The 25,641-nt window shown below is 37.0% G+C and overlaps 2 protein-coding genes and 2 non-coding genes across 4 annotated transcripts; 2 read left to right on the top strand and 2 right to left on the bottom strand.

Annotated features, from left to right (window-relative positions):
• Nucleotides 1–7,994: 7,994 nt before the first annotated feature.
• LOC133032385 (uncharacterized) lies at nt 7,995–11,330 on the bottom strand. Its single transcript, XM_061106314.1, has one exon. The coding sequence runs from the start codon at nt 10,845–10,847 to the stop codon at nt 8,481–8,483; it is 2,367 nt and encodes a 788-aa protein (XP_060962297.1). The 5' UTR covers nt 10,848–11,330; the 3' UTR covers nt 7,995–8,480.
• Nucleotides 10,165–10,271, top strand: LOC133032832 (small nucleolar RNA R71). The gene has a single exon (XR_009685420.1). It is a non-coding gene; the product is annotated as a small nucleolar RNA R71 (small nucleolar RNA).
• A 4,820-nt stretch (nt 11,331–16,150) lies between the features above and the next one.
• Nucleotides 16,151–21,229, bottom strand: LOC115722590 (uncharacterized). The gene is made up of 7 exons (XM_061106038.1): nt 20,566–21,229; nt 20,085–20,454; nt 19,017–20,021; nt 18,713–18,851; nt 18,296–18,541; nt 17,692–18,082; nt 16,151–17,577 (listed from the first exon to the last, which is right to left on the bottom strand). Exons 1-7 carry the CDS (start codon nt 21,227–21,229, stop codon nt 16,151–16,153), a joined length of 4,242 nt encoding a protein of 1,413 aa, XP_060962021.1.
• LOC115703473 (small nucleolar RNA R71) lies at nt 20,865–20,971 on the top strand. The gene has a single exon (XR_004009234.2). It is a non-coding gene; the product is annotated as a small nucleolar RNA R71 (small nucleolar RNA).
• Nucleotides 21,230–25,641: the final 4,412 nt, after the last annotated feature.

Below are 25,641 nucleotides of genomic sequence, written 5' to 3'. Positions count from 1 at the left end.
TATGCATGTTGTATGTATGATTGTATATGTTTGGGTGATGTCATAGCGACACAACCATTGTGTCGGTTCGGCGGTACAGGCATCGTACTGGTTAAGAGTGATATTCACCCCAGAGAGTATTAATTGGCGCTATCATAGCAGCACAACTATTGTGTCGGTTCGGTAGTACGAGCACAGTACTGGTTAAGAGTGATATCATGGCCAATTGTACTCTTGGGTGCTATTGATGCTATCATAGCGGTACGAACATAGTGCCGGTCCCGCAGTGCGATCATAGTGCTGGTAGTGGGTGATATCATGGTCAATAGCACCAACCATTAAGAACGTTCTTACTCATCTGTTAAGCCTTGTAAATAGGTGTATGGGCGCCTAGTTACAGGTCGAAAGTTATATGATATGTTATATGCTTTTCTTACTGAGTCTGTCGACTCACAGTTTTGCTTCCATGTGTAGGTAAAGGAAAGGCGAAAACTGAACAGGAGTGAACCTGAGTTCGGATGGGATTGTACATGTCAAAGCAGCGCGACCTGGAGTGTTCGGTCTCGGGACATCTGGGAATTTTATTTTGGTAGTCGTTGTGCGACCTGAAAAATGTGTATTTTGGAATATTAATTTTAAAAAGTTTGAAAACGGGATCCCGACACTTGTAAATATTTATTATACTGTAAAGTTTATTAATTAATATAAAAGTTTTAATTTGACACGTTTTTCAAGAAAACTCTTCGATTAGCGAAGATTGCACTGTAATTGAAAAAGTACTGTAGCGTGCCTTAGCATTAGGGCGTTACAATTTTGGTATCAGAGCCGCCAGGTTTGTCTACCGAAGCTTGGTAAGACATGTACAATCTTCATCAGAGAAAGCTCTGTTCGCGGTTCAGTAAGCCTGTACTTGTTTAGTATTTTAAAGATTATTAAAGCATATTAGATTATAATTATTTATGTTAAGTGCATTGCCTTAAAATCCGTAAGTGCGGTAGTAAGAATGTAAATAGGTCGTTGCCTAACTAGGCTGACTTACTAACTGACAGGTTAGTCTTATAGAATGGACACCTGGTGCAATATGGAGAGTCAGAGTAAAGTGGCCAGGGCTAGTAACGGTTGGAGAGATTTGAGTCCAAGTTGTCCCCGTAACCAAGGTGAAAGCCCTTGGAGGGCTTCCGACGGGAGTGATGGTTATCCGTCACAGGCTCCGTTGGATTTGGAGCAAAGGTTTGCAAAAATGAAAGCTGTGATTCAACGACATGAAGAAGAGGTTCAGAGGTTGAAACAACAAAGGTCTCCTGTAGTATCTTTACCACATATGCCAATCATTTTTTATTCGGTATTACCAGCGAAGCATGGAATGGCTGGTAATCAAGTGGAACCATTGCATGGAAAGTTTTGGATGCATGAATCCTCAGTCTTTTAGGGAGATTAAAATTTGAAGAACGCTTTTTGGGCTGAAAGCCCTGAGAAAATTATTCCGAGTCCTCAGGAGATTATGGCAGAGGGTCAGGATATCACCTGCCTGATTCCAGATTATGGTGGAAGTGGTAGGAGCTCCATGATTGAGCGGAAGAGGAAACCTACGTCATCAGTGGTGGGTTTAAGACAGAACAAGCGGTTCCAAAGGTTTTAAGGCAAAGGAGGACGCCAGGGTTATTCTTACCCTCAGTGCCCACGTTGCATGAAACACCATCCCGGAGAATGTAACCGAAAAGTATGTTTTCAATGTGGTATGGTTGGGCATTTTAAGAAAGATTGCCCACAGGTGGAGAAAGAAGAACAAGAGCAGGAAGCGATATTTGTTCCTACTCCTGTGTATGCTAATGTTAAAGCTGATGACGCAGCGAGCCCTTCTGTAGTGGCAGGTCAGCTCCCTGTAAACGACTTCCTTTATATCGTGTTGTTTGATTCGGGAGCTACACGTTTATATGTAGCTATGAGAATAATTAATATTTTTGGGTAGGTCTTGTGATATTTTAGAAAGAGGGTTTGGAACCCTAATGCCTAGCGGGGAATTGGTTATCTTTAATAGGCACATTAGGTCTATGCCGGTTAAGATCGAGGGAAGGGAGTTGGGTGCTAACCTTATAAAATTGGAATTAACTGAGTTTGACATTATACTGGGAATGGATTTTCTGTCAAAGTATTCGGCCAGTATAGATTGTAAGCAGAAATGGTGACTTTTCAGCCAGAAGGTGAAGATCCATTTGTTTAGGTTGGATCAGTCCAGGGGGCTCGGATCTCAGTTATCTCTGTATTAAAGGCTAGAGATTTACTATGCAGTGGTTGTGTAGAATTTCTAGCAGTGGTAATTGACTCAAGCAGACCTGAAACATTTGGGCTTGAGACAGTCAGCGTGGTGAAAGATTTTCTCGACGTGTTTCTCATACTTTATATGTGTTTATTTTATAATCGTTTTAGAAGTTCATATTTAAGGTGTTAATCAACATACTTGTGAGTAGATATAAGATCCTGGTAAAATAATTTCCAACAACTGGCCTCAGAGCCATGGTAATTGATTTACTTGCAAGAAATTTGGACTTAAAACGATTTGTTTGTGTTTTGGATGGTATCATGTTGTTTTGTGTGTTGTATGATGATTGATTGATGTTTGTGAATTTTCGTGAAAAATAATTGAATATCTATGTCTGGAATTATTTTTATTGGATAGTATGGAAAAAATTAAGCAGTTTACTTTTTTACAGAACTCAATTTCGATTTAATTTGAATTAGTTATATTTTTTTGAAGTTTCGGAAAATATCAGGATGGTGTCACTGCACCACGCGCGCGCATGAGGGGCTTCCCTCGGACAGCACGCGCACGGACACAATTCGTGTCTGAAACTAAGGCCTGCGCTGAGGTCTCTCGGTCAGCTCCTCCCTTGCACGCGCGCGGACAATATGCAAGAACTCGCAATTTTTTTCGTTTTTCTTCGATTTTTCATGCTATTTCATGGAATTAACTTCCGATTTTTTGTGTAGCTTTGTATTTTGATTTTTATTTTTCAATTTTCAAATCTAATATCAGAAATAAATTAATTTGAATTTTTTTTAAAATTTAATTTTTGATATTAGTGTAATTTGAATTTTAAAACAAGTAAAAATCTACCTTTTTGCTTGATTTTATATCTTATTTTTAAATTTGATTATTTTATCTTATTTTTTAAATTTAAAGGTCAGATATTAAATATTTTTTAGATTAATTTTTTTTTTAAAATTATTTGACCTTATTTAAATTTAAAATAAGATTACTATAATCATGTAATTTTAAATAGAAGTAAGATATTTTGCTAACTTTTAAATTTTATTTTTATTATTTAATTAAATTATAAAATCTGAAAAATATTTATTTTTCTTATTTTATATTTAATTTATAAAATAACTTTAAAAATTTAAAAGGTGGTTAGCAATTATTTTTGAAATGATATTTAGGTTAGTTGAAACCTAATTTTTCAAAAATTGTAGATTTAATTTTAATTTTTTTTGTATTATTATTTTATTCTTAAAAAAAACCGAAATATTTTTTTTTTAATATTTAATTATTTTCGAAATTTTTATTTAAAATTAAATAATTCCTACATCCAACTATCCAATTCATCTTGTTGCAGGAGTATGTGTTTTAGCTTGTTTGTAAGTTTTATAAAACCTATTATTGCTTGATCTAAATTGCCATGGTTAACTTGTTGACAGATCCAATGATCTGATTTTAACCCATGGTTCAATTGTCAATAGGTCAAGTAAATAATTTGTAACAGATAAATTTTACAATCTTCTTTCATCTGTGTATGACCTAGCAACATGATAGGATCCATCCAAGTGTGTGCCTGTGTGAGCCTATATGTTTAATTTTTTTATAAATGCATATAGGTTGTTGCTAAATAAAATATCATAGTTTTTGATAGATTTTATTTAGGCCCATTTAGTTTTTGGGCCTATTCAATTAATAACAGTTGTTCATTTTAAGGTTAAATTCCTCTCTTTTGGGCCTTGTGTGAGAGTTGGGGGCCATAGAAGTGGGTACGACATACTGAACCCAGCTCCCCCTCACATGAACTACCCCAATTGTAAAGGCCTATTTTCCTGATTTGGATAACTGTACTAGGTTAATTAAATTAGTTTAACCTAATAAAATTGATTAGCAACATAATTAATTTCATTTATTTTGAAATTAATTTAAGAAAAACATAGTTTAATGAATTATATTCTAAGCTAAACTATATGTATTTTCTTGTATTTAATTAAATATAGAATTATAACCAACTAGATTCTTTCTGAAGCTTAATTTAAATTTTCATTAAATATTCCTATATAAGTTGAAAATTAGTTATCTCTAACTAATCAACTTAAATCTGAATATCTTTTGAATTTCAAATTTCAAAATTAAGTTGAGGAATTTTAGGAATTGGTTATTAAGATTCTTTAGATATTTTCTTAAGTTGATATTTTTTCAAATATTAACTTAAAATGGAATATTTTCAAATTAAGTGGTTACAACTTAATTTTATATTTAATTAAATCTAATTTGAAATATATTTAAGTTGATTTTTTAGATTCTTCTAAACAACTTAAACAAGATATTTTCAAATTTGTTCCATTATTTTCGAATTTAAATAATAATTAAAATTTAATTAAAGTTGATTTTTTTATTTTAACCAACTTTAATTTGTAATTTTTCATTATTAAAATATGGAACAGATGATTAAATAAAATACATATATATTTTTTTTTTAAATAATGAGCTTTAATCAAAAAGATATTCGATCTCCATTGTTGGTCTTACAATAGTTAAATTTTTTCAATATAACCTCGAGACGCTAGACTTCGTCCCCCTTATGGATGGTTATTCGTTGAAAACTTTTAACACCGTAAGATCTCATTTGATAAGTGTTTTGTGAGTTTTCGTCTCTATTAGACTCTCCCCTACGGTGACTACTTAGAGATAAACTCATAAAACATGAAACAATTGTTGCGATATTTAGCACACGCAAGTGTACGTATCGTTTCAAGTAGTAGACTCACTAGGAGTGAGGTCGATCCCACAGGGAGTGTAGTTAAGTACGTTAAAATTAAACTTTTACTTCTATTTGATTAAATAAAAGATAGGAAAAAAACAATGAAGTATAAGAAAAATAGTTGGAAGCAACGATTCGAGAAAATTGATAGTTAATAAACTAGGGTGTCGATTTCAATTGTTTTTATTGAATATGGCCTAATATGATTATTTTCCTAATATTAATTCCTATGCAATAGCAGGTTTACTAAGGTAATTTATAGTCTTCTCAGATATATAAACCTCAATTACATGTAAACTTTCTACTCTCGTGATAAATTTAACATGTAACAGGCATTAAATACAGAAACCCTATAAGCTATCTAAACCATATAGGTACTCTCGTCCTATATCGAAATTCAGCTCTATTCTACTATAACATATTTGACACTCACTTCTCAGATCTCGCATCAAAATCATAGACAGTTAATTGGTGGCCAGACAATTAAAAGTAATTAAGCACAAATAAAATAGAATACATAGAAATTAGGGGGAAAATTAATCATATTAAAACCATAAACAATATCAAACAATATCCATCTAACCCTAATAAAGTGTTTAGTTACTCATGTTCAATGAAGCACAAATACACATATTAACTGATAGAAAAGAGATGAAAAATAAAGAAGAGAAGAAAAGAAGAATGCTGAAAAACCCGGAACAGTATGTCTCCAGTATTGCAGTTGATCTCTCTACTCTGTATCTGAACTCTCACTTTCTTCTCTCTGAAATTGCTTGCTGAAATCAACTCTCTGCTGCTCTTTATATAGGTATTCAGGTCCCTAAAAAGGTGGAAAACTGCACCTGTTTAAATTCCATTCAGATTTAAATTATTTGAAAAACCTCACGCCAGATATTCCAGATATTCCTCTCTGTTGACAAAGAGGCGGGCCGCGGCATGCTAAACCCATGCCACGGCCCGTGTGGCCATGTGTTGCTGAAAATTATTAATTACTACGCAAGTGCACGCAATCAAGTAGTATACTCACGCAAGTGAGGTCGAACCACAGGGAATTGGATTAATTACTACTAAACTATACTTATAATTCTATTTGGCAAATCAAAAGTATTTATGATTTAAAAAGAATGAAAGTAATTCAGAAAACTTAAATAACACAATTAAAAGTTGAGCAAGATGAGATAATAGGGAGGAGAATCCTGTTGTTGTTTACCCAAATCGTTAATGCCTAATTGCTATCCTATTCTTGAAGTGAATGACAGATTATAAAGTAACCTAGCTCTTTTCAGATCTTCTAGGTTCTAAATCACATGTTATCTAATTAATTCCTTAAATAAACTAACATGAAATCAGCATTAGGTAATAATCTACTTGTCACATAAGTCATGTGAATACTCTCGTTTCACATAGAACATCGATTATCCAATTTTAGCATTCTCAATTCTCACTTTTCAGATTTTGAATTGAGATCATAGAACATGCACAAGGTGATCAATCTTAAACATGAAATTAAACACAAATTAAGATAATTTCACAAACAAGAATGGAGGAATGGCAATTAAACATTAACTAGGCAAAACATTAAACAACAATCATCATCCTCCCTAAATGGGAAATTTAGTTCAGAAATAAATCCATAACCATTCCTATGACAATATTCAACATAAATAAATTAAAGAGGAATAGAGAAAGAAACTGTTGGTGGATGAATTCTGGGTCTTCACTTTGATTTTCTCTGCTTTTCCTGCCTCTTTCTGCTGTGTTTTAGGGTTCCAAATCGCCTCCCCCAGACTTCCAATCGCAATTTTCTATTTATAATTGAAATTTAGGGTTCGATGGACGAAAATGCCCCTGGTCCGTACGGGATCTCGCCGCGGCCAAGCTTCCTCTCGCCGCGGCTAGAAATCGCCAAATTTGGGTGCTCTCTGTATCTCGTAACTCGCCGCGGCGAGCCTCTTCATCGCCGCGGCGACTGAAGCCTTCTGAGTTTTCGAGATCTAGCCGCGGCCAAGTTGTGTTTAGCCGCGGCCAGATATGCACAATTGCTCAAAAATTGAGTTTTCTTCGGCTCAGCACGTCTTTTAACGAATTTCTGCACCCGAGACGTCTTTTATTCCAAAGAACCTGAAAACATAGAAAACAAGCGTAATTCCGTCCCAACACAGCTAAAAACGCACATAAATTGGATCCAAAACATAGGCTAAAAATAGCCTAACAAACTCCCCCAAACTGACTCTTTACTCGTCCCCGAGTAAACTAAGACTAAACTAAAAACAAACTGACAATGATAGCTAAACTTTCCAACAATTTAATTGTTACCACCACCTGCACAACTTCAATCCATCAATAACCAGAATTTCAACTTGCCAACTCTAAGAACTAAGTTGAATGTGCAATTTACAAGTAAGTAATTCATACAAACATAAAGCATCGCAATTTCCATCAATATCACAACTGTTCTAACTTTCCAACATTCCACTAACACATGATCAATAAGTTTGAATGACATACCTCTCTCCACTAATGTTGACAAATTTCTATTTGGAATCAATAGGTCTTTTTCGGTTAACATCACATGGTTTAGGTACATGGGTAGGTGAGAAGTCATTTAGGCTTTACTATACCATAAGCACTATTAACCAAGCAAGCTTAGACATTGATTTTGCTTTCTTTCCATATATCCCAAAAACAGAAATAAGAGATTGCAATTTTTCTTATGTGTATACCTCATAATTTTCTTAACTTTTTTTTTTCTTCAAGAAGACACATTTTTTTCTTTTTTTTTTCTCTTTCTTCTTTTTCATAGGCACAACACACAATATTATTCTTTTTTTTCAATCTCTCATTCCTACACTCTATTTTTCCACTTACAAGTTAGCTTATCCCCCCAAACTTGCTTCAAGGCTCATGGCATAATAAGTTACGTTCAGGGTGAAAAGAATTTAAGATACGAATTCAGCTCAGTTAAGCGGTAAAAAAAAAAATTTAAAACAGGCTAAGGCTCAACTTTGGGTATACTATGGTAAAAAATTCATAGGCAGGCTTGAAAGGCTCAATCGTTCCAAAGAAAACTTGCCTAAATCACTTTCCAAACAAAAATCATCAAGGATTTCGCTTCAAGAGAGTATGTCAAACAAATTCTATTCCATGTTCAATCAATCATTCCACAAACCAAATAGAACAGAGGTGATATGTGAGAATAGCAAATGTTTTAAGTCTACATGAATCACTTCCTAGCACACATCCATCTTAATTCAAACAGTTGCAAGTCAAGCACACAGTTATGTTTTAATCCATTGCACAAGTGAATAACAACAATTCAATCAATCTTTCAATTTAGCTATCACACAAGACTAAAAAACTAAAACAAACTAACTAAAACAAATAAACGCGAAAAAAAAATTAAGTTTCCCCCCCCAAACTAAAATGCACATTGTCCCCAATGTGTGAAAATAAACCAGGGTGAGAGAAACTTACCTGAGCCCCTTAGAAGGGATCAAGTCCACCCTTTGCATTCAAAAGAGCCCTCGCACTAAATGAAGAAAATTTACCACCAATAGTGTTGATTTCAGAGTTTTGCACAAGAGTAAGCTCACCTTCAGAACTACCACACATCAATCTTTTCCAACGACGCTGAATCGTTCGAAGTCGCTCTTTAGGCTTTGCTTTCTTCTTATCAGTTTTAACAAAAGAACCCTTCACCACCTCAATCTTGCAACAGGTAGGAATGTCAGTTGGGGCAAAAACATTAAAATTGACCTCTTCATCTTGGACTCGCAACTTTAACTCCCCCTTTTGAACATCTATTAATGCTCGACCCGTGGCCAAGAATGGTCTTCCCAAAATAATGGGAATAGTTGAATCTTCCTCCATATCAAGAATTAAGAAATCAGCAGGGAAGATAAACTTACCAACCTTCACCAGTACATCTTCAATTATGCCACGAGGATGAGTTAGAGAACGATCCGCTAGTTGTAGAGTCACTGTTGTGGGCTTTGCTTTTCCCAATCCTAGCCTTTTGAAGACAGACAACGGCATTAGATTAATGCTTGCTCCCAGATCACATAGAGCTTTAGTTTCCACTGAACCCCCTATAGAGCATGGAATATTGAAACTACCCGGATCTTTAAGCTTGGGCGGTAGTTTCTTTTGCAAAATGGCGCTACACTCCTCAGTTAATGCCACTGTTTCATAGTCCTCCATTTTTCTCTTCTTAGACAATATCTCCTTCATGAACTTCACATAACGGGGCATTTGTTCCAAGGCTTCAGCAAAAGGAATGTTGATGTGTAGTCTTTTGAAAACCTCTAGAAATTTTGTAAACTGCTTGTCTAGATTGGTCTTTCGGAGTCTCTGAGGATAAGGTATCTTCACATGATGATCAATACTGATTGGTGGAGACTGTTGTGGTGGTGCAGGGCTATCAGTAGTTTTCTTTTCTATTGATGTTGGAGTTGGTGCTGATTGATCTTTAACTTCTTCATTGAATGGTTGTACCACATCAGGCCCATCATAATTCTTTCCACTCCTCAAGGAAATTGCTTTACATTGCTCTTTTCCTTTTGCCTCACTAGTGCTAGCTGAATTTCCTTGAGCTTGGTTTGCCACTTGAGTAGCCAATTGTTCCATTTGAGTTTCTAGAGTTTTAATAGAGGCTCTAGTTTCCATCATGAATTGGAGCAATAAATCAGCTTGGATATTGGAGCCACTAGGACTTTGTTGTTGGTTTTGTTGGGGCTGATTTCTCTGCTGGTAGAACCCCTGTTGGTTGTGCCCATAATTATTATTTTGGGAGTAGTTCCCAATGGCTTTTGCTTGATCCATTGGCAAATTATCCACATCTGCCTGACACTCTGAAAAGTGATGGTTGCCTCCACATATCTCACAAATAACTTGGGCTTGTTTAGCTTGCCCTGCAATCAGCTTTGTCAATGCCTCAACCTGAGCTGTTAACTTTGTGATGGCATCAACTTCTAACACACCAGCTACCTTCTTAGATTGACTCCTTTCAGTTGGCCACTGCTGATTGTTTAGAGCCATCTCCTCCAATAGATCATACGCTTCATTAGCACTTTTTCTCATAAAAGCTCCGCCCGCTGCTGCATCTATTAAAGTTCTAGTATTACCAACCAGCCCGTTATAAAAGTTGTGAACCAGCATCCACTTCTCTATACCATGATGAGGACACCTCCTGATCAGATCTTTAAACCTCTCCCAAGCCTCATGGAGAGATTCATTATCTTGTTGGCAGAAATTATTGATTTCTCCTCTTAGCTTTGCAGACTTAGCTGGAGGAAAGAACTTTGACAAGAATTTTGTTGCCAGATCATTCCATGTAGCAATAGAATTAGGTGGCAAAGAATTCAACCAACTCTTGGCTCGTTCTCTGAGCGAGAATGGGAACAACCTCAGTCGAATGGCATCATCGCTAACTCCATTAACTTTAAAAGTTTCACAAAGTTCCATGAAGTTAGAGAGATGCAAATTAGGATCTTCAGAAGGGAGACCACCAAACTGAACTGAAGACTGCACCATTTGAAGGATGGCAGGCTTAATCTCGAAATTGTTTGCATCCACTGCCGGTGGCCTGATACATGACTGCACTCCCGTCAGAGTAGGGAGAATGTAATCTCTCAAGCTACGGCCATTAGCTTGATCTTCCACGGCACCTCCATTATTACCGTTATTACCCCCATTGTTTCCAGCATTATTGTTCACATTGGCAGCCATGATTTCTGATGTTTCAGCAGTTGCTGAAACTCTTTCTTGCCTCTTGTTCTTTCGATTCCTCCTGCAAGTTTTCTCGATTTCAGGATCAACTGGTAATATGACTGTTTGTCCTTGACGGCGCATGCACTTAGGATTCCTGAAATAGATCAAAAAAATTATTGCAAGAAAAAGGTTAGAAAAATCAGCAAGAGAAAATATACCAAAGTAGAAGTTAGTATAATTTTTATGTAATATTAATCTTTAACAATTCCCCGGCAACGGCGCCAAAAACTTGTTGCTGAAAATTATTAATTACTACGCAAGTGCACGCAATCAAGTAGTATACTCACGCAAGTGAGGTCGAACCACAGGGAATTGGATTAATTACTACTAAACTATACTTATAATTCTATTTGGCAAATCAAAAGTATTTATGATTTAAAAAGAATGAAAGTAATTCAGAAAACTTAAATAACACAATTAAAAGTTGAGCAAGATGAGATAATAGGGAGGAGAATCCTGTTGTTGTTTACCCAAATCGTTAATGCCTAATTGCTATCCTATTCTTGAAGTGAATGACAGATTATAAAGTAACCTAGCTCTTTTCAGATCTTCTAGGTTCTAAATCACATGTTATCTAATTAATTCCTTAAATAAACTAACATGAAATCAGCATTAGGTAATAATCTACTTGTCACATAAGTCATGTGAATACTCTCGTTTCACATAGAACATCGATTATCCAATTTTAGCATTCTCAATTCTCACTTTTCAGATTTTGAATTGAGATCATAGAACATGCACAAGGTGATCAATCTTAAACATGAAATTAAACACAAATTAAGATAATTTCACAAACAAGAATGGAGGAATGGCAATTAAACATTAACTAGGCAAAACATTAAACAACAATCATCATCCTCCCTAAATGGGAAATTTAGTTCAGAAATAAATCCATAACCATTCCTATGACAATATTCAACATAAATAAATTAAAGAGGAATAGAGAAAGAAACTGTTGGTGGATGAATTCTGGGTCTTCACTTTGATTTTCTCTGCTCTTCCTGCCTCTTTCTGCTGTGTTTTAGGGTTCCAAATCGCCTCTCTTGACTTCCAATCGCAATTTTCTATTTATAATTGAAATTTAGGGTTCGATGGACGAAAATGCCCCTGGTCCGTACGGGATCTCGCCGCGGCCAAGCTTCCTCTCGCCGCGGCTAGAAATCGCCAAATTTGGGTGCTCTCTGTATCTCGTAACTCGCCGCGGCGAGCCTCTTCATCGCCGCGGCGACTGAAGCCTTCTGAGTTTTCGAGATCTAGCCGCGGCCAAGTTGTGTTTAGCCGCGGCCAGATATGCACAATTGCTCAAAAATTGAGTTTTCTTCGGCTCAGCACGTCTTTTAACGAATTTCTGCACCCGAGACGTCTTTTATTCCAAAGAACCTGAAAACATAGAAAACAAGCGTAATTCCGTCCCAACACAGCTAAAAACGCACATAAATTGGATCCAAAACATAGGCTAAAAATAGCCTAACACCATGTGGGGGCTTCCTTTGACTTTTTCCAAGTAGGCGGGTCGTGGCATGCTAATACCATGCCGCGGCCCGTGTGGCTCTCTGCACTCAACTTCCACATGTTTTTATCTTTTTTCCGAATTTGATTCTGATATTTTCCACCGAGATATTTTCATGTGATATTTATCCTTTTTCTGAATCTGAATTTGATATTTTCCCCAGGATATTTTTATGCGACATTTTATCCTTTTTCTACTGATATTTTCCAACTCTTCATCTATTTTAAATCTGCAAAATTAAAAGATAAAAGCGTAAAAATGCTCCAAACATAATTTAAATTAAACCGAAAAATGTGCTAAAATTAACCTAAATTTAATACTAAAAATATCCTAACAAAATTCCCCCAAACTAAGCTTTTACTCGTCCTCGAGTAAAACACTCACTAAACAAGTCAATCTCCAAAACATGAGAAATTTCCAGTAGCTTCAATAACATGATTATGAAAAATTTTGCTGATACATACAATCCAGAATTTCAGTTCAATTACACCCTTGACAGATTTCAATTTATTTTTATTTAGCTCATGAAACCATAGAATGCAATTAACTAACAATTAAACCATCTTATGCATGCCAAATACAATCATCAATCCACTAACCCAAAATTCCATATGCTTGCAATACTTACTATTCTCCACTAATATAAATTAATGCACAACTGAGAATCAGAAGATTTTGCTAGGCTTGTAATGTTAGGCTTAGGCAAGGGTAGATGAGATGGTCATTTAGGCTTGTTTATACCATAAGCTTCCCCAATCATGTCACCCAAAATATTTTTCACACAATCCCAATACCCCTTTTTTCTGATTACATGAGAGATTTTTTTTAACAAGATCGCAACACTTTCTATTTTTTTTTTCTAGATTTGACACTGGTTGTCAGATTTTTTTTTTTTTTTTCAAGTTGTTGCCAATCAAAATTTTTATATTCTCTCAATTTTTACATTTTTGTCACACACATACAACAAACTTCCCATCCAAATTCCCCCAAACTAAAGATATACTTATGGTATGACTAGGTTTGAAATTTTGGATATTTATGGGTTTATCTTTTTAGGCTCAATATATGTAGAATAAAGAATAGGTTAAGGCTCAAAAAGGGTAACTAGGATAAAATTACAGGGATGGCTTGAAAGGCACAATCGGTCCAAAAATTGCCTAAATCACTTTCCTAATCATGCATAATTTATTATTTCGCCTCAAATAGCAAGCAAGCAAGTTCTAGAATTTTCTAAACAACTTTCCACATGTCCCAATCAGCATGCATAAAACAATTCAATTACCAGCAAATTACCTAATATGATTCCATGCTCTTTGAAAGCACAAAATTGAAATTAGACAAGAATGTAATATCACCAAGCACACGGATTTTTCGAAAATAAGTGAACTTTTCAAATCATGCTATCTACCTACTTTTAAATTGACTCATATTAAGCAAATTGACCCAAAACCATAAAAAAACTAAAAACTAAAATGAAATAAAAATAAAAATAAATACTAAAATGAAATAAAAATAAATAAAAATTTAAGTAACCCCCCAAACTAAAGTGACACATTGTCCCCAATGTGACATTAAAGAAAAGGGAAAGGAAACTTACATGAGCTCCACATCAGTATGGCGGTGGAGGTGGTGGTGGCTGGTATGGCTGCCACGGTGGGGGCTGCGAGAAATGGTCACCATCATCTGAGTTCATTGTCCACATCGAAAAAGCAGAATTCAATTCTTGCAATTGTCTTTAAGCAAAATGATGTTGCTGCTGAAGATATGAATTGTAATACGCAGCTTGTGCTTGATGAGCTTGAACAACATACTGGTTAGACTGAACCAGATAATGGTTTTGCCTAATGAGGTGATCCAGTCTATCATTAGTGTCCTGGGTGTGGGTGTCCAATGATGGCTCAGGCTGGGACATAGGTGGCACTGATGCACTGGTGCCAGCGCCTGCTGCGTCCTCCTCCTCAACATCAGCATCACCCTTTTGGCGTTTGCGTGCGTCTTCTGGCGGCTCTAATGAGGCAAGAGGGAAGTCATAGTAGATCCGGCGAGAGATGGTCTGCATGGGCGCTTTTAAGACGTCTCCTTCAATCTCAGGGACACCCTGTTGCAAGCACAACGCAGTGATTAGGGCACTGTGCACCGGACCCGCTGTTGTCCTCATCTCAGCAAAATGGTTGACGTTTTTCAAGATAACCCAGCCAATGTCGAATGTCATTCTAGCCATAATAGCATAAACTATGACGCATCGCTCATAGTCTAAAGATGAAGTGTGTGACGTCGGCAGCATTCTAGAGTTAACAAAATATGTCCAGGCTCTGGCTTCTGGGTTGAGTTGCCACCGGTAAAGGAACTTTTGGTTCTGGTTCCCTTCAACATGAAATCAAGTGCCCTCCTGCCCCAACTCTTGGGCAATTGCAGCATCAGATAAGACCTCTCTATCAAGTGCTATCCTTCTTTCATCTTGATCTGCACTTAGTGTAGGAAGGCTAAAAGAGTTGTTGATGGAGTCCACAGTGACTGAGACATTCACTCCCCGAACATAGACAGTGTTGTCGTCCCCTTTGTATGAGTAATTTGCAAAAAATTCATAGACTATATTCTGATTAGCTTTCCCAACATGCTCTGCATCACAAAATTTCTGTCATTGCCGTCGGGCGATCTCCCCTCTAATTACTTCATACCCCAAATCACGCTCAAAAGGTGTATCTTGATATTCAAAACCCCTTTCTCGAATTATACTCCTCTTAATCAACTTCTCATATCTTTTAGCCGCTTGGTTATTCACAAACCTTGTGAGTTGTTGATTTTGATCATCTTGAAGATTAGGGGTATGTGATGATGAACCTTGCATGAAGCAGTTAGCTCATGTTTTTACTGTTTTGGTTGCCATACCAATCAACTAGCCAATAATAATTTTAGTGTAAAAAAAAAAATTGAGCAACACCTCCCCTGTATTTTTTTCTCTCTCTTTTTTTTTTCCAAATTATTCTATAGCAGAAACTTAATTGAAATCCCAACAATAATTCAACAATGATTCCACAGCCAATATCTCTTTCACAATCAACAATAATCACATAACACACCATCCATAATCAATTACTCTTAAAACACCAACTTCAATGAAGAGAAAACACTTACTTGAAGAATAAAGGCTTTGTTGCACCAAAGATTTCCCAAGATGAAGAACACAATTAATATTGGGGTTTAGATTTTTCTGAAATTGGTGGTTGATTTAGAGTAGTGTAGGTGGTTTTTGATGAAATTGGGGGTTGGGTTATGTTTGTAAGTGATAATGATGAAGATTGGTGAAAGAAATTGGTGTTTTGATGGAGAAAAATTGGAGAAAATAGGATTTTTGAGGGTGTTTTTCGTGGCTGGTTCGTTGCTGGAAAGAAGAAAAATAATTTGAAAAAAAACTGGGGACGAAGCTCTTTTTTCCCTGATTTGTGCTTAGCATGTCGCGGCATGCTAAATGAAGGGTGGAGCATGCCGCGGCCCGTGTCTCCCTTCCAGGTCTCGTCTACATGGGGCATGCCGCAGCCCGTGTTTTAGCATGCCGCGGCCCGTGTCCTTCCTTCATGTAATACGACATGTAGTTCACCTGGAGGGTTAAAGATTATAGAATTCTTCCTAAACACTAAAAATTAATTAAATTGACTAGTTTTCACGATTTCCACGGTTTTTACACAGCTTTCTATTTTTATTATTTTTTTATTTTTAATTTTTTTCTTTTTTTTCTTTTTTTTTCTTTTTTTTTCTAAACTAAGAATTTAAAATTTAAAATTGAAAGCTAAATTTAAAATTAAATTTAAAACTAAAGTTTACTAAGAACTAAAAAAAACTAGCAGTAAATAATTTAAAATGCTAGAGGTCCCCTTTACAGAGACACCAATTGAATAACTTTCTTGGCTTCATCAATACGGCCTCCCAAATAAGGCTTCAATCGTTGACCATTGACTTTGAAAGTCTCTGGTTTTTCTCCTTTAACTTCCACCGCGCCATATGGGAAAACTTGAACCACTGTGAACGGTCCAGACCACCTTGATTTCAATTTTCCAGGAAAAAGCTTCAACCTGGAATTGTATAATAGAACTTGTTGGCCGGGCTGGAACTCTTTTCTGGCTAAGTTTCTATCATGCCATCTTTTAGTTTTCTCTTTATATATCTTGGCATTTTCATAAGCCTCGTTACGAAACTCATCCATCTCATTAAGTTGTAACAACCTCTTCTCTCCTGCTGCTGCCAAGTCCATATTTAATGTCTTCGTGGCCCAGAACGCTTTGTGTTCTAATTCGACTGGAAGATGACAAGCCTTACCATAGACCAACCGATAGGGAGACATTCCTATTGGTGTTTTGAACGCTGTTCTATAAGCCCATAATGCATCATCCAACTTCTTAGCCCAATCTTTTCTTGACCGTTGAACCGTCTTCTCCAGAATTAATTTAATCTCCCTATTGGAAACTTTTCCTTGCCCATTACTCTGAGGATGATAAGGGAGTGCAGTTCTATGGCGAACTCCATATCTTGCAAGTAGAGCTTCAAACTGTTTGTTGCAAAAGTGGCTTCCTTCATCACTAATAATTGCTCTAGGCGTTCCAAATCGAGTGAAAATATTTTTCTGAAGAAAGTTGAGCACTGTTTTACCGTCATTCAAATGTGTTGCTGCTGCTTGTACCCATTTGGAGACATAATCCACAACTAGCAGTATGTAGGCATTGTTGTAAAATGACGGAAAAGGTCCCATGAAATCAATGCCCCACACATCAAAAAGTTCCACTTCCAATATTCCAGTCAAAGGCATTTCATTCCTTCTCGAGATATTCCCAGTTCTTTGACAACGATCAGATGATTGGACAAATTGGTGAGAATCTTTAAATAAGGTAGGCCAAAAGAATCCACTTTGTAAAATCTTTGCAGCAGTTCGATTCCCACTAAAGTGTCCCCCACATGGTAAGCTATGGCAATGAGTTAATATGGAAAACATCTCCTCTTCTGGCACACATCTTCTGATAATCTGATCAGCACAATGCTTATAGAGGATAGGCTCCTCCCAATAGTAGTGTTTGACTTCGGAGTAGAATTTCTTTAATTGTTGCCTTGTCAAGTCTGATGGTATAATGTCTGCAGCCAAGTAGTTCACATAATCAGAAAACCAAGGTACAGTAGAATTCAAGGGAAATAGTTGCTCATCAGGAAAGTCCTCATTAATCTGAACCTCCTTTGTATTCTGACTCTCTTCAAGTTCCAACCTTGATAAATGATCTGCCACTAAATTCTCCGTACCCTTCTTATCTTTTATTTCTAGATCAAATTCTTGCAAAAGAAGAACCCATCGAATTAGTCTTGGTTTAGCATCCTTCTTAGTCATCAAGTACTTGATTGCTGAATGATCTGTATACACTATCACTTTATTGCCAATCAAGTAGGGTCGGAATTTGTCACACGCAAACACTATAGCCATCCTCTCTTTTTCTGTAGTAGCATAATTCAGTTGAGCATCATTCAAGGTCCTGCTTGCATAGTAAATAGTTCTGAATACCCTGTCAACCCGTTGTCCCAACACTGCTCCAATCGCATAATCACTTGCATCACACATGATTTCAAAAGGTAATTCCCAATCTGGTGTAGTCACGATCGGTGCTGAGATTAACTTATCCTTGAGAATTTCGAATGCTTCAAGACAATCCTTCCCAAAGTCAAAAGGTACTCCACTAGCGAGAAGATTGGATAAAGGTTTGGCAATTTTGGAGAAATCTTTCATAAATCTTCTGTAGAACCCGGCATGACCCAAAAAGCTTCGAACTCCCTTAACTGAAACTGGAGGGGGCAAGTTCTCAATTGTAGATACTTTGGCTCTGTCAACCTCAATACCTTCTTTTGAGATCTTATGTCCCAACACTATTCCTTCTGTAACCACGAAATGGCATTTTTCCCAGTTTAGCACCAAATTAGAATCTTCACACCTTGTTAATACCAATTCCAAGTTGCTTAGACATTGGTCAAACGATGAACCAAATACCGAAAAATCATCCATAAACACCTCGATGCATTTCTCTATTAGATCTGAAAATATGGCCATCATACACCTCTGGAATGTTGCTAGAGCATTACACAGCCCAAATGGCATTCGTCGAAAAGAAAAAGTACCATATGGACACGTGAATGTCGTTTTCTCTTGATCTTCCGGTGCTATAGCTATTTGGTGATACCTTGAGTACCCATCAAGGAAACAGTAGTACTCTTGGCCTGCCAACTTGTCTAACATCTGGTCAATGAATGGGAGTGGAAAGTGATCTTTTCTCGTGGCTTTGTTGAGTTTTCGGTAGTCTATGCAAATTCTCCATCCTGTGACAGTTCTGGTTGGGATGAGCTCATTCTTTTCATTCTTCACCACCGTCATCCCTCCTTTCTTTGGAACAACCTGAACTGGACTTACCCATTTACTATCTGAAATAGGATACGCTACCCCAGCATCTAACCACTTTAAGACTTCTTTTCTAGCAACCTCCTTCATTGGTGGATTCAATCTTCGTTGTGCATCGATGGTAGGCTTCACTCCTTCCTCCATTAGGATTCTATGCATTACAGTTGAGGGGCTGATCCCTTTAATGTCTGCTAAAGTCCATCCAATGGCTTTCTTATGCTTCCTTAGAACCCGTAATAGCTTATCTGTCTCTATAGAAGATAGGGAAGATTCCACAATGACAGGAAGTGTCTTATTTTCTCCCAAATATTCGCACCTGAGATGATCCGGTAGGACTTTTAACTCTAGTTGAGGAGGCTTTTCAGTAGATGGGGCTGACTTTGTTGGGATGACTCCTAACTCTTCATAGTATCTTCTATTCAAAGGTCCATAAGAGTCGAGCCACATAGCATACTCATTAGCTTCTTTACCGTCTTGTTCCACCACCTCCTCTTGTACCAAAGTCAGATTAAGAGGGTCTTCAATGTGCGTCTTTGTCTCCACCAACTGGTCCACCACATCAATTGCGAAACAATTGTCACTAGCTGTAGGGTAAGTCATTGCCTTGAGTACATTAAATACGACTTCATCTCCTTGTACCCTCAGCTTTAACTCTCCTTTCTGGACATCAATTAGTGCTTTCCCTGTTGCCAAGAAGGGTCTCCCCAGGATGATAGGAACATTGTTGTCTTCTTCCATGTCAAGAACTATAAAATCAGCAGGAAACATAAATTTGTCCACCTTGACAAGAACATTTTCGATTACTCCTCTTGGATGGGCTAAAGAACGATCAGCTAGTTGTAGTGTAACAGTTGTAGGTTTTGCTTCTCCCAGTTGAAGTCTCTTAAATACCGACAAGGGCATGAGGTTGATACTAGCCCCCAGATTACATAATGCATGAATATTCTCAATCTTTCCAATAGTGCATGGTATGGTAAAACTCCCAGGATCTTTCAGTTTAGGAGGGAGTTTATTTTGAAGAATAGCACTACACTCCTCTGTTAGGGCTACCGTCTCAAAGTCTTCCATCTTTCTTTTCTTTGACAAAATCTCCTTGATTAATTTGACGTAGCTTGGCATTTTAAGAATAGCACTACACTCTTCTGTTAGGGCTACCGTCTCAAAGTCTTCCATCTTTCTTTTCTTTGACAAAATCTCCTTCATGAATTTGACGTAGCTTGGCATTTGTTCAAGAGCTTCTGCAAAAGGAATGTTGATGTGCAGCTTTTTGAATACTTCAAGAAACTTGCTAAACTGCTTGTCTGTATTAGTCTTGCGCAACCTCTAGGGATAAGGAATCTTTATATGATGGTCAATACTAATAGGGGGAGAAGTTTCTTTTTACTGAAGACCATCAGTAGTCTTCTGCTTTTCTGGTGTAGGTGCTGGTTGTTCATCTTCTTCATTCTCTGGCTTGGCTTGGCTCGTGCCATCATAACTCTTTCCACTTCTCAAAGTAATTGCCTTACAGTTCTCCTTAGGATTAACTTCGGTGGTACTAGGCAGGTTTCCCTGAGGACGAGTTGCTATCTGAGATTCTATTTGCCCCATCTGAGTTTGCAAGTCTTTAATGGAAGATCTCGTCTCTGTCATGAATTGCAATATTAAATCTGTTTGAAGACCAGAATTTCCACTATAGTTTTGAGTCTGTTGTTGCATCTGTGACTGGTTCTGATTTCTCTGTTGATAGAACCCACTATTTCTTCGATTACCTCCTTGATTAAACCCATAGTTGTTGTTGTTTTGAGAGTAATTTCCAATGGCTTTTGCTTCATCCATTGGCAAATCATCCACATCTGCCTGGCACTCAAAAAAGTGATGAGGACCTCCACATATCTCACAGACCACTTGAGCTTGTTTTACTTGATTGGACATTAATTTTGTTAAGGCCTCTACCTGAGCTGTCAATTTGGTAATAGCATCCACTTCATGCATACCTGCAACTTTTTTAGATGGACCTCTTTCTGTTGACCATTGCTGGTTAGTCATGGCCATCTCTTCAAGTAATTTAAAGGCCTCATTAGCACTTTTCCTCATGAAAGCTCCACCAGTAGCGGCATCTATGAGTGTTCGGGTTTCATTCATCAACCCATTGTAAAAGTTGTGCACTTGCAGCCACTTCTCAATCCCATGATTAGGGCACTTTCTCAGTAAGTCCTTGAACCTCTCCCATGCTTCATAAAGAGATTCACTGTCATGCTGGGTGAAGTTATTGATATCAGCTCTCAGCTTGGCAATCTTTGTAGGAGGAAAGAACTTGGATAGGAATTTCAGGGCCAATTCCTCCCAAGTGTTGATAGAATGAGTTGGTAAAGAAATAAACCAACTTTTGGCTCGTTCCCTTAGTGAGAATGGGAACAGCCTTAGTCTGATGGCATCATCACTAACTCCGTTCATCTTGAATGTCTGGCACAGTTCTTCGAAGTTGGCGAGGTGCATGTTTGGGTCTTCTGACGGCAGTCCCCCAAACTGGACTGAAGATTGGACCATCTGCAGTATGGCTGGCTTGATTTCAAAATTTTTTGCGTCAACAGCAGGTGGCCTTATGCAAGATCGGGCCCCTGTTTTTGCTTAAATTTATTAAGTACAATGCAAGTGCACGCAATCAAGTAGTATACTCACGCAAGTGAGGTCGAACCGCAGGGAATTTGATTAATTACTACTAAACTATACTTATAATTCTATTTGGCCAATCAAAAGTATTTATGATTTAAAAAGAATGAAAGTAATTGAAAACTTAAATAACACAATTAAAAGTTGAGCAAGATGATATAATAGGGAGGAGAATCCTGTTGTTGTTTACCCAAATCGTTAATGCCGAATTGCTATCCTATTCTTGAAGTGAATGACAGATTATAAAGTAACCTAGCTCTTTTTAGATATTCTAGGTTCTAAATCACATGTTATCAAATTAATTCCTTAATTAAACTAACATGAAATCAGCATTAGGTAATAATCTACTTGTCACATAAGTCATGTGAATACTCTCGTTTCACATAGAACATCGATTATCCAATTTTAGCATTCTCAATTCTCACTTTTCAGATTTCGAATTGAGATCATAAAGCATGCACAAGGTGATCAATCTTAAACATGAAATTAAACACAAATTAAGATAATTTCACAAACAAGAATGAAGGAATGACAATTAAATATTAACTAGGCAAAACATTAAACAACAATCATCATCCTCCCTAAATGGGAAATTTAGTTCAGAAATAAATCCATAACCATTCCTATGACAATATTCAACATAAAGAAATTAAAGAGGAATAGAGAAAGAAACTGTTGGTGGATGAATTCTGGATCTTCACTTTGAATCACTCTGCTCTTCTTGCCACTTTCTGCTGTGTTTTAGGGTTCCAAATCGCCTCCCTTGACTTCCAATCGCAGTTTTCTATTTATAACTAATTTTTAGGGTTCGTCGGACAAAAATACCCCTAACCGTACGGACGCTCGCCGCGGCCAAAAGTGGTCTCGCCGCGGCCAAAAGTGCATCAAAAAACCACATTTTGCTTAGACTTTCTAGCCGCGGCCATGGAAATCTCGCCGCGGCGAGATGGAATTTTCTGCTTCGATTTCTTTTAGTAAAATGGGCATAACTTTCTCATACGAACTTCAAATGGGCTGATACAAGATGCGTTAGAAAGATAAAAAAGAGATCTAAAACTTTTATGTTTTGATTTTTTCCGAAATTTGATCAGAACATATTCGAATTTAGGCTTGAAGTTTCAGCTTTATTCTCTTTTAAAATTTTCTCTATTTTATAGATCACTATTTTCCGAAATTTGTCCAATTTATACATCCCAAGTGTAGAAACCTGAAACCAAAGAAAACGAGCGTAATTCTATTCCAAAAATAATAATAAAGAATAAAAACAAGCGTAATTCTATTCCAACTCTTCATCTATTTTAAATCTGCAAAATTAAAAGATAAAAGCGTAAAAATGCTCCAAACATAATTTAAATTAAACCGAAAAATGTGCTAAAATTAACCTAAATTTAATACTAAAAATATCCTAACAACAATGGTGGAAGCTCATAAAATGAGAATAACCTTGACTCTCGCCTACCGGGACAACGTTGGATTCTCATTATGATCGAATAAAAGGTTGCTAAAATGTTTTTATTTTAGATGAGCTGACTACTCTATTCAAATAATGTTATCTTTGACTCTCGCCTACCGGGACACTGTATTTCATTATGTTGGAAACCTTGGAAAATAAACTATGTTAGATTTAGTATTTTTTATAACAGTTTTGATTATTCGTTATTTTCTGAACTTGTGTATGAATTTGAACCAAAACCTTACTTCTGTTTTATTGATGTATTGTAGTGCCAATAACCCTCATCCCATTCCACTCCTAGTTAATATCTTAGCAAATGAACTTGAAGTTATAAACTCCTTGTCAGAGTAATACTTCACATATGCTCATGATGAACATGAAACTCCAGAAAGCAGGTAAGCTGGGAATTGTTCACTCTGAAGAGCAAATAGTTCATAACTCCATAAATCCTACTACTGCAAGCTTAGTTGAGAAGATAAGAAAAAGTGATTCCACTTCCTCAAGTTATACTTCACAACAAAATGAACCAGCAAGAACAACAATTCACAAACGAATAAGCAGTGATGCTTTAGTCTTCGAATCATGTGTTTTAGAGAATGATAAATCCATTTGGATTCTTGATTCTGGGTCTACAAACCATGTAACTTGTTCACTGCAATTGCTTGAGAAATGGAATTATTTGAAATCCGGAGAGTTGAAACTTAAGGTTGGTAATGGCGAAATGGTTTCGGTTAGAGCTAGGGAAAAGCCAAACTCAAGTTTCAAAACAGAATTTTGGAATTAGACAATGTCTTATACATTCCAAATTTCAGTAGAAACTTGGTTTCTGTTTTACGCTTACAATTACAACAATACAAATTAGATTTTTCGAGTTCTGGTTCTACCATTTCTCGAAATGACATTCATATTTGTGTTGCATCCATGGAACAGGGGCTTTATGTTCTTAGACCAGAAACACCATTTGCCCTACATAATGAACTTTTTAAAGTAGCTAAACCTAGAAACCACAAAAAGCAAAAGATCGATGATGATAATGAAACATATCTATGGCATTTACGTTTAGGTCACATAGGCTATGACAGACTAAATAGGCTAACCAAAGACGGTCCATTGAAAAATGTCGTCTTAGGTGAATTACCTATTTGCGAGTCTTGCCTAGAAGGAAAGATGACCAAACGTTCTTTCTCTGCAAAGGGAGAGCGTGCCAAACAACCCCTAGGGTTAGTGCATTCAGATGTTTGCAGACCTTTGAATGTAAAAGCCCGAGGTGGTTATGAGTACTTTGTCACTTTCATTGACGATTACTCTAGATATGGACATATTTACCTTATGCATAAGAAATTTGAAACATTTGAAAAGTTTCAGGAATTTCACGCGTTGGCTTAAAACCAATTGGGTAAAACATTAAAGATCTTGCGAACTGATAGGGGTGGAGAATATATGGAGATGCAGTTCAAAGATCATTTAATTGAACTTGGAATTGAATCCCAATTAACTGCCCCTAGCACTCCACAGCAAAATGGAGTTGCAAAAAGACGGAATCGCACGCTTTTGGAAATGGTTAGGTCCATGCTTAGTTATTCAACTCTACCTACGTCCTTCTGGGGATATGCAATTCAGATGGCAACCGACATTCTAAATGTTGTTCCATCTAAATCAATCCCTAAGACACCTTTAAAACTATGGAATGGTCGTACACCTAGCTTACGCCATTACATAATCTGGGGGTGCCCTGCTCATGTCTTGAGAAAGAAAAAAGGAAAACTTGAATCACGAACTGAAGTTTGCATGTTTGTCGGAAATTCTAAAGAGACTAGGGGTGGACTATTTTATAGTCGCAAGGATGATAAAGTGTTTGTTTCCACAAACGCCACTTTCCTTGAAGATGACTATATTAAGAATTTCAAATCACAAAGTAAAGTAGTGTTGGAGGAAATGCTTTCAGATATAAGTCCTTCCAATGTTCCATCCTCTTTCACTCGAGAAGAGGACAATCCCACTCCCTCAGTCGAACCAACTGAGAAAACTACTGCTAAAGTTCTTGTTCAGAAGATCACCGCTCCACGTCGTAGTGGGAGGGTTTCAACAAAACCAGCTCGTTATGGCTTGGATGGTGAAATCAATATGGTCGTTGGTGACGGTATTGATGACGACCCATTAACCGATAAACAGGCAATGGCTAGTCCGCAGCGGAAACGATGGTCAGCCGGCATGGATTCAAAAATGGATTCCATGAAAAAGAACAAAGTCTGGGAATATGTAGACGCACCTGATGACTATCATCCAATCGGATGTAAGTGGGTTTACAAGAAGAAAAGAGGCGTTGGAGGCGAAGTCGAAACTTTTAAAGCTAGACTTGTAGCCAAGGGTTATACCCAAAGAGGTGTGGACTATGAGGAAACTTTTAGTCCTGTTTCCATGCTCAAATCCATCCGAATTCTTCTCTCCATAGCTGCTGCTTTCGATTATGAAATTTGGCAAATGGATGTCAAGACTGCCTTCCTTAATGGGGTACTTGAAGAAACCATCTATATGGAGCAACCAGAAGGCTATGTTCTTCCAGGGCAGGAAAAGAAAGTTTGCAAATTAAATAAGTCTATCTATGGACTTAAGCAAGCTTCTCGCTCATGGAACAAAAGGTTTGATGAAATCATCAAGACCTACGGCTTTCTTTAGAATGAAGATGAATCTTGAGTTTACCAACTCAAGGAAGACCAAGTAGTAGTATTCCTGGTCCTTTATGTTGACGATATTTTGATTATTGGAAACAATATCAAGAAAATGACTAACATCAAGGAATGGCTTAAAACTCAATTCGATATGAAAGAATTGGGTG

The sequence above is a fragment of the Cannabis sativa genome, chromosome X (assembly GCF_029168945.1).
Source record: "Cannabis sativa cultivar Pink pepper isolate KNU-18-1 chromosome X, ASM2916894v1, whole genome shotgun sequence".
NCBI lineage: Eukaryota > Viridiplantae > Streptophyta > Magnoliopsida > Rosales > Cannabaceae > Cannabis > Cannabis sativa.
The sequence above is the reverse complement of the archived record's forward strand: the minus strand, read 5'-3'. Positions and strand labels throughout refer to the sequence as shown.

Coding starts and splice junctions, on each gene's coding strand:
- LOC133032385 (XM_061106314.1), bottom strand. CDS start 10,847: ATGCGCCGTCAAGGACAAACAGTCATATTACCAGTTGATCCTGAAATC.
- LOC115722590 (XM_061106038.1), bottom strand. CDS start 21,229: ATGGTCCAATCTTCAGTCCAGTTTGGGGGACTGCCGTCAGAAGACCCA. Junction 20,022..20,084: donor AAGACTACTGATGGTCTTCA/GTAAAAAGAAAC, acceptor TTATCCCTAGAG/GTTGCGCAAGACTAATACAG. Junction 18,542..18,712: donor CTATTTCAGATAGTAAATGG/GTAAGTCCAGTT, acceptor TTCATTGACCAG/ATGTTAGACAAGTTGGCAGG.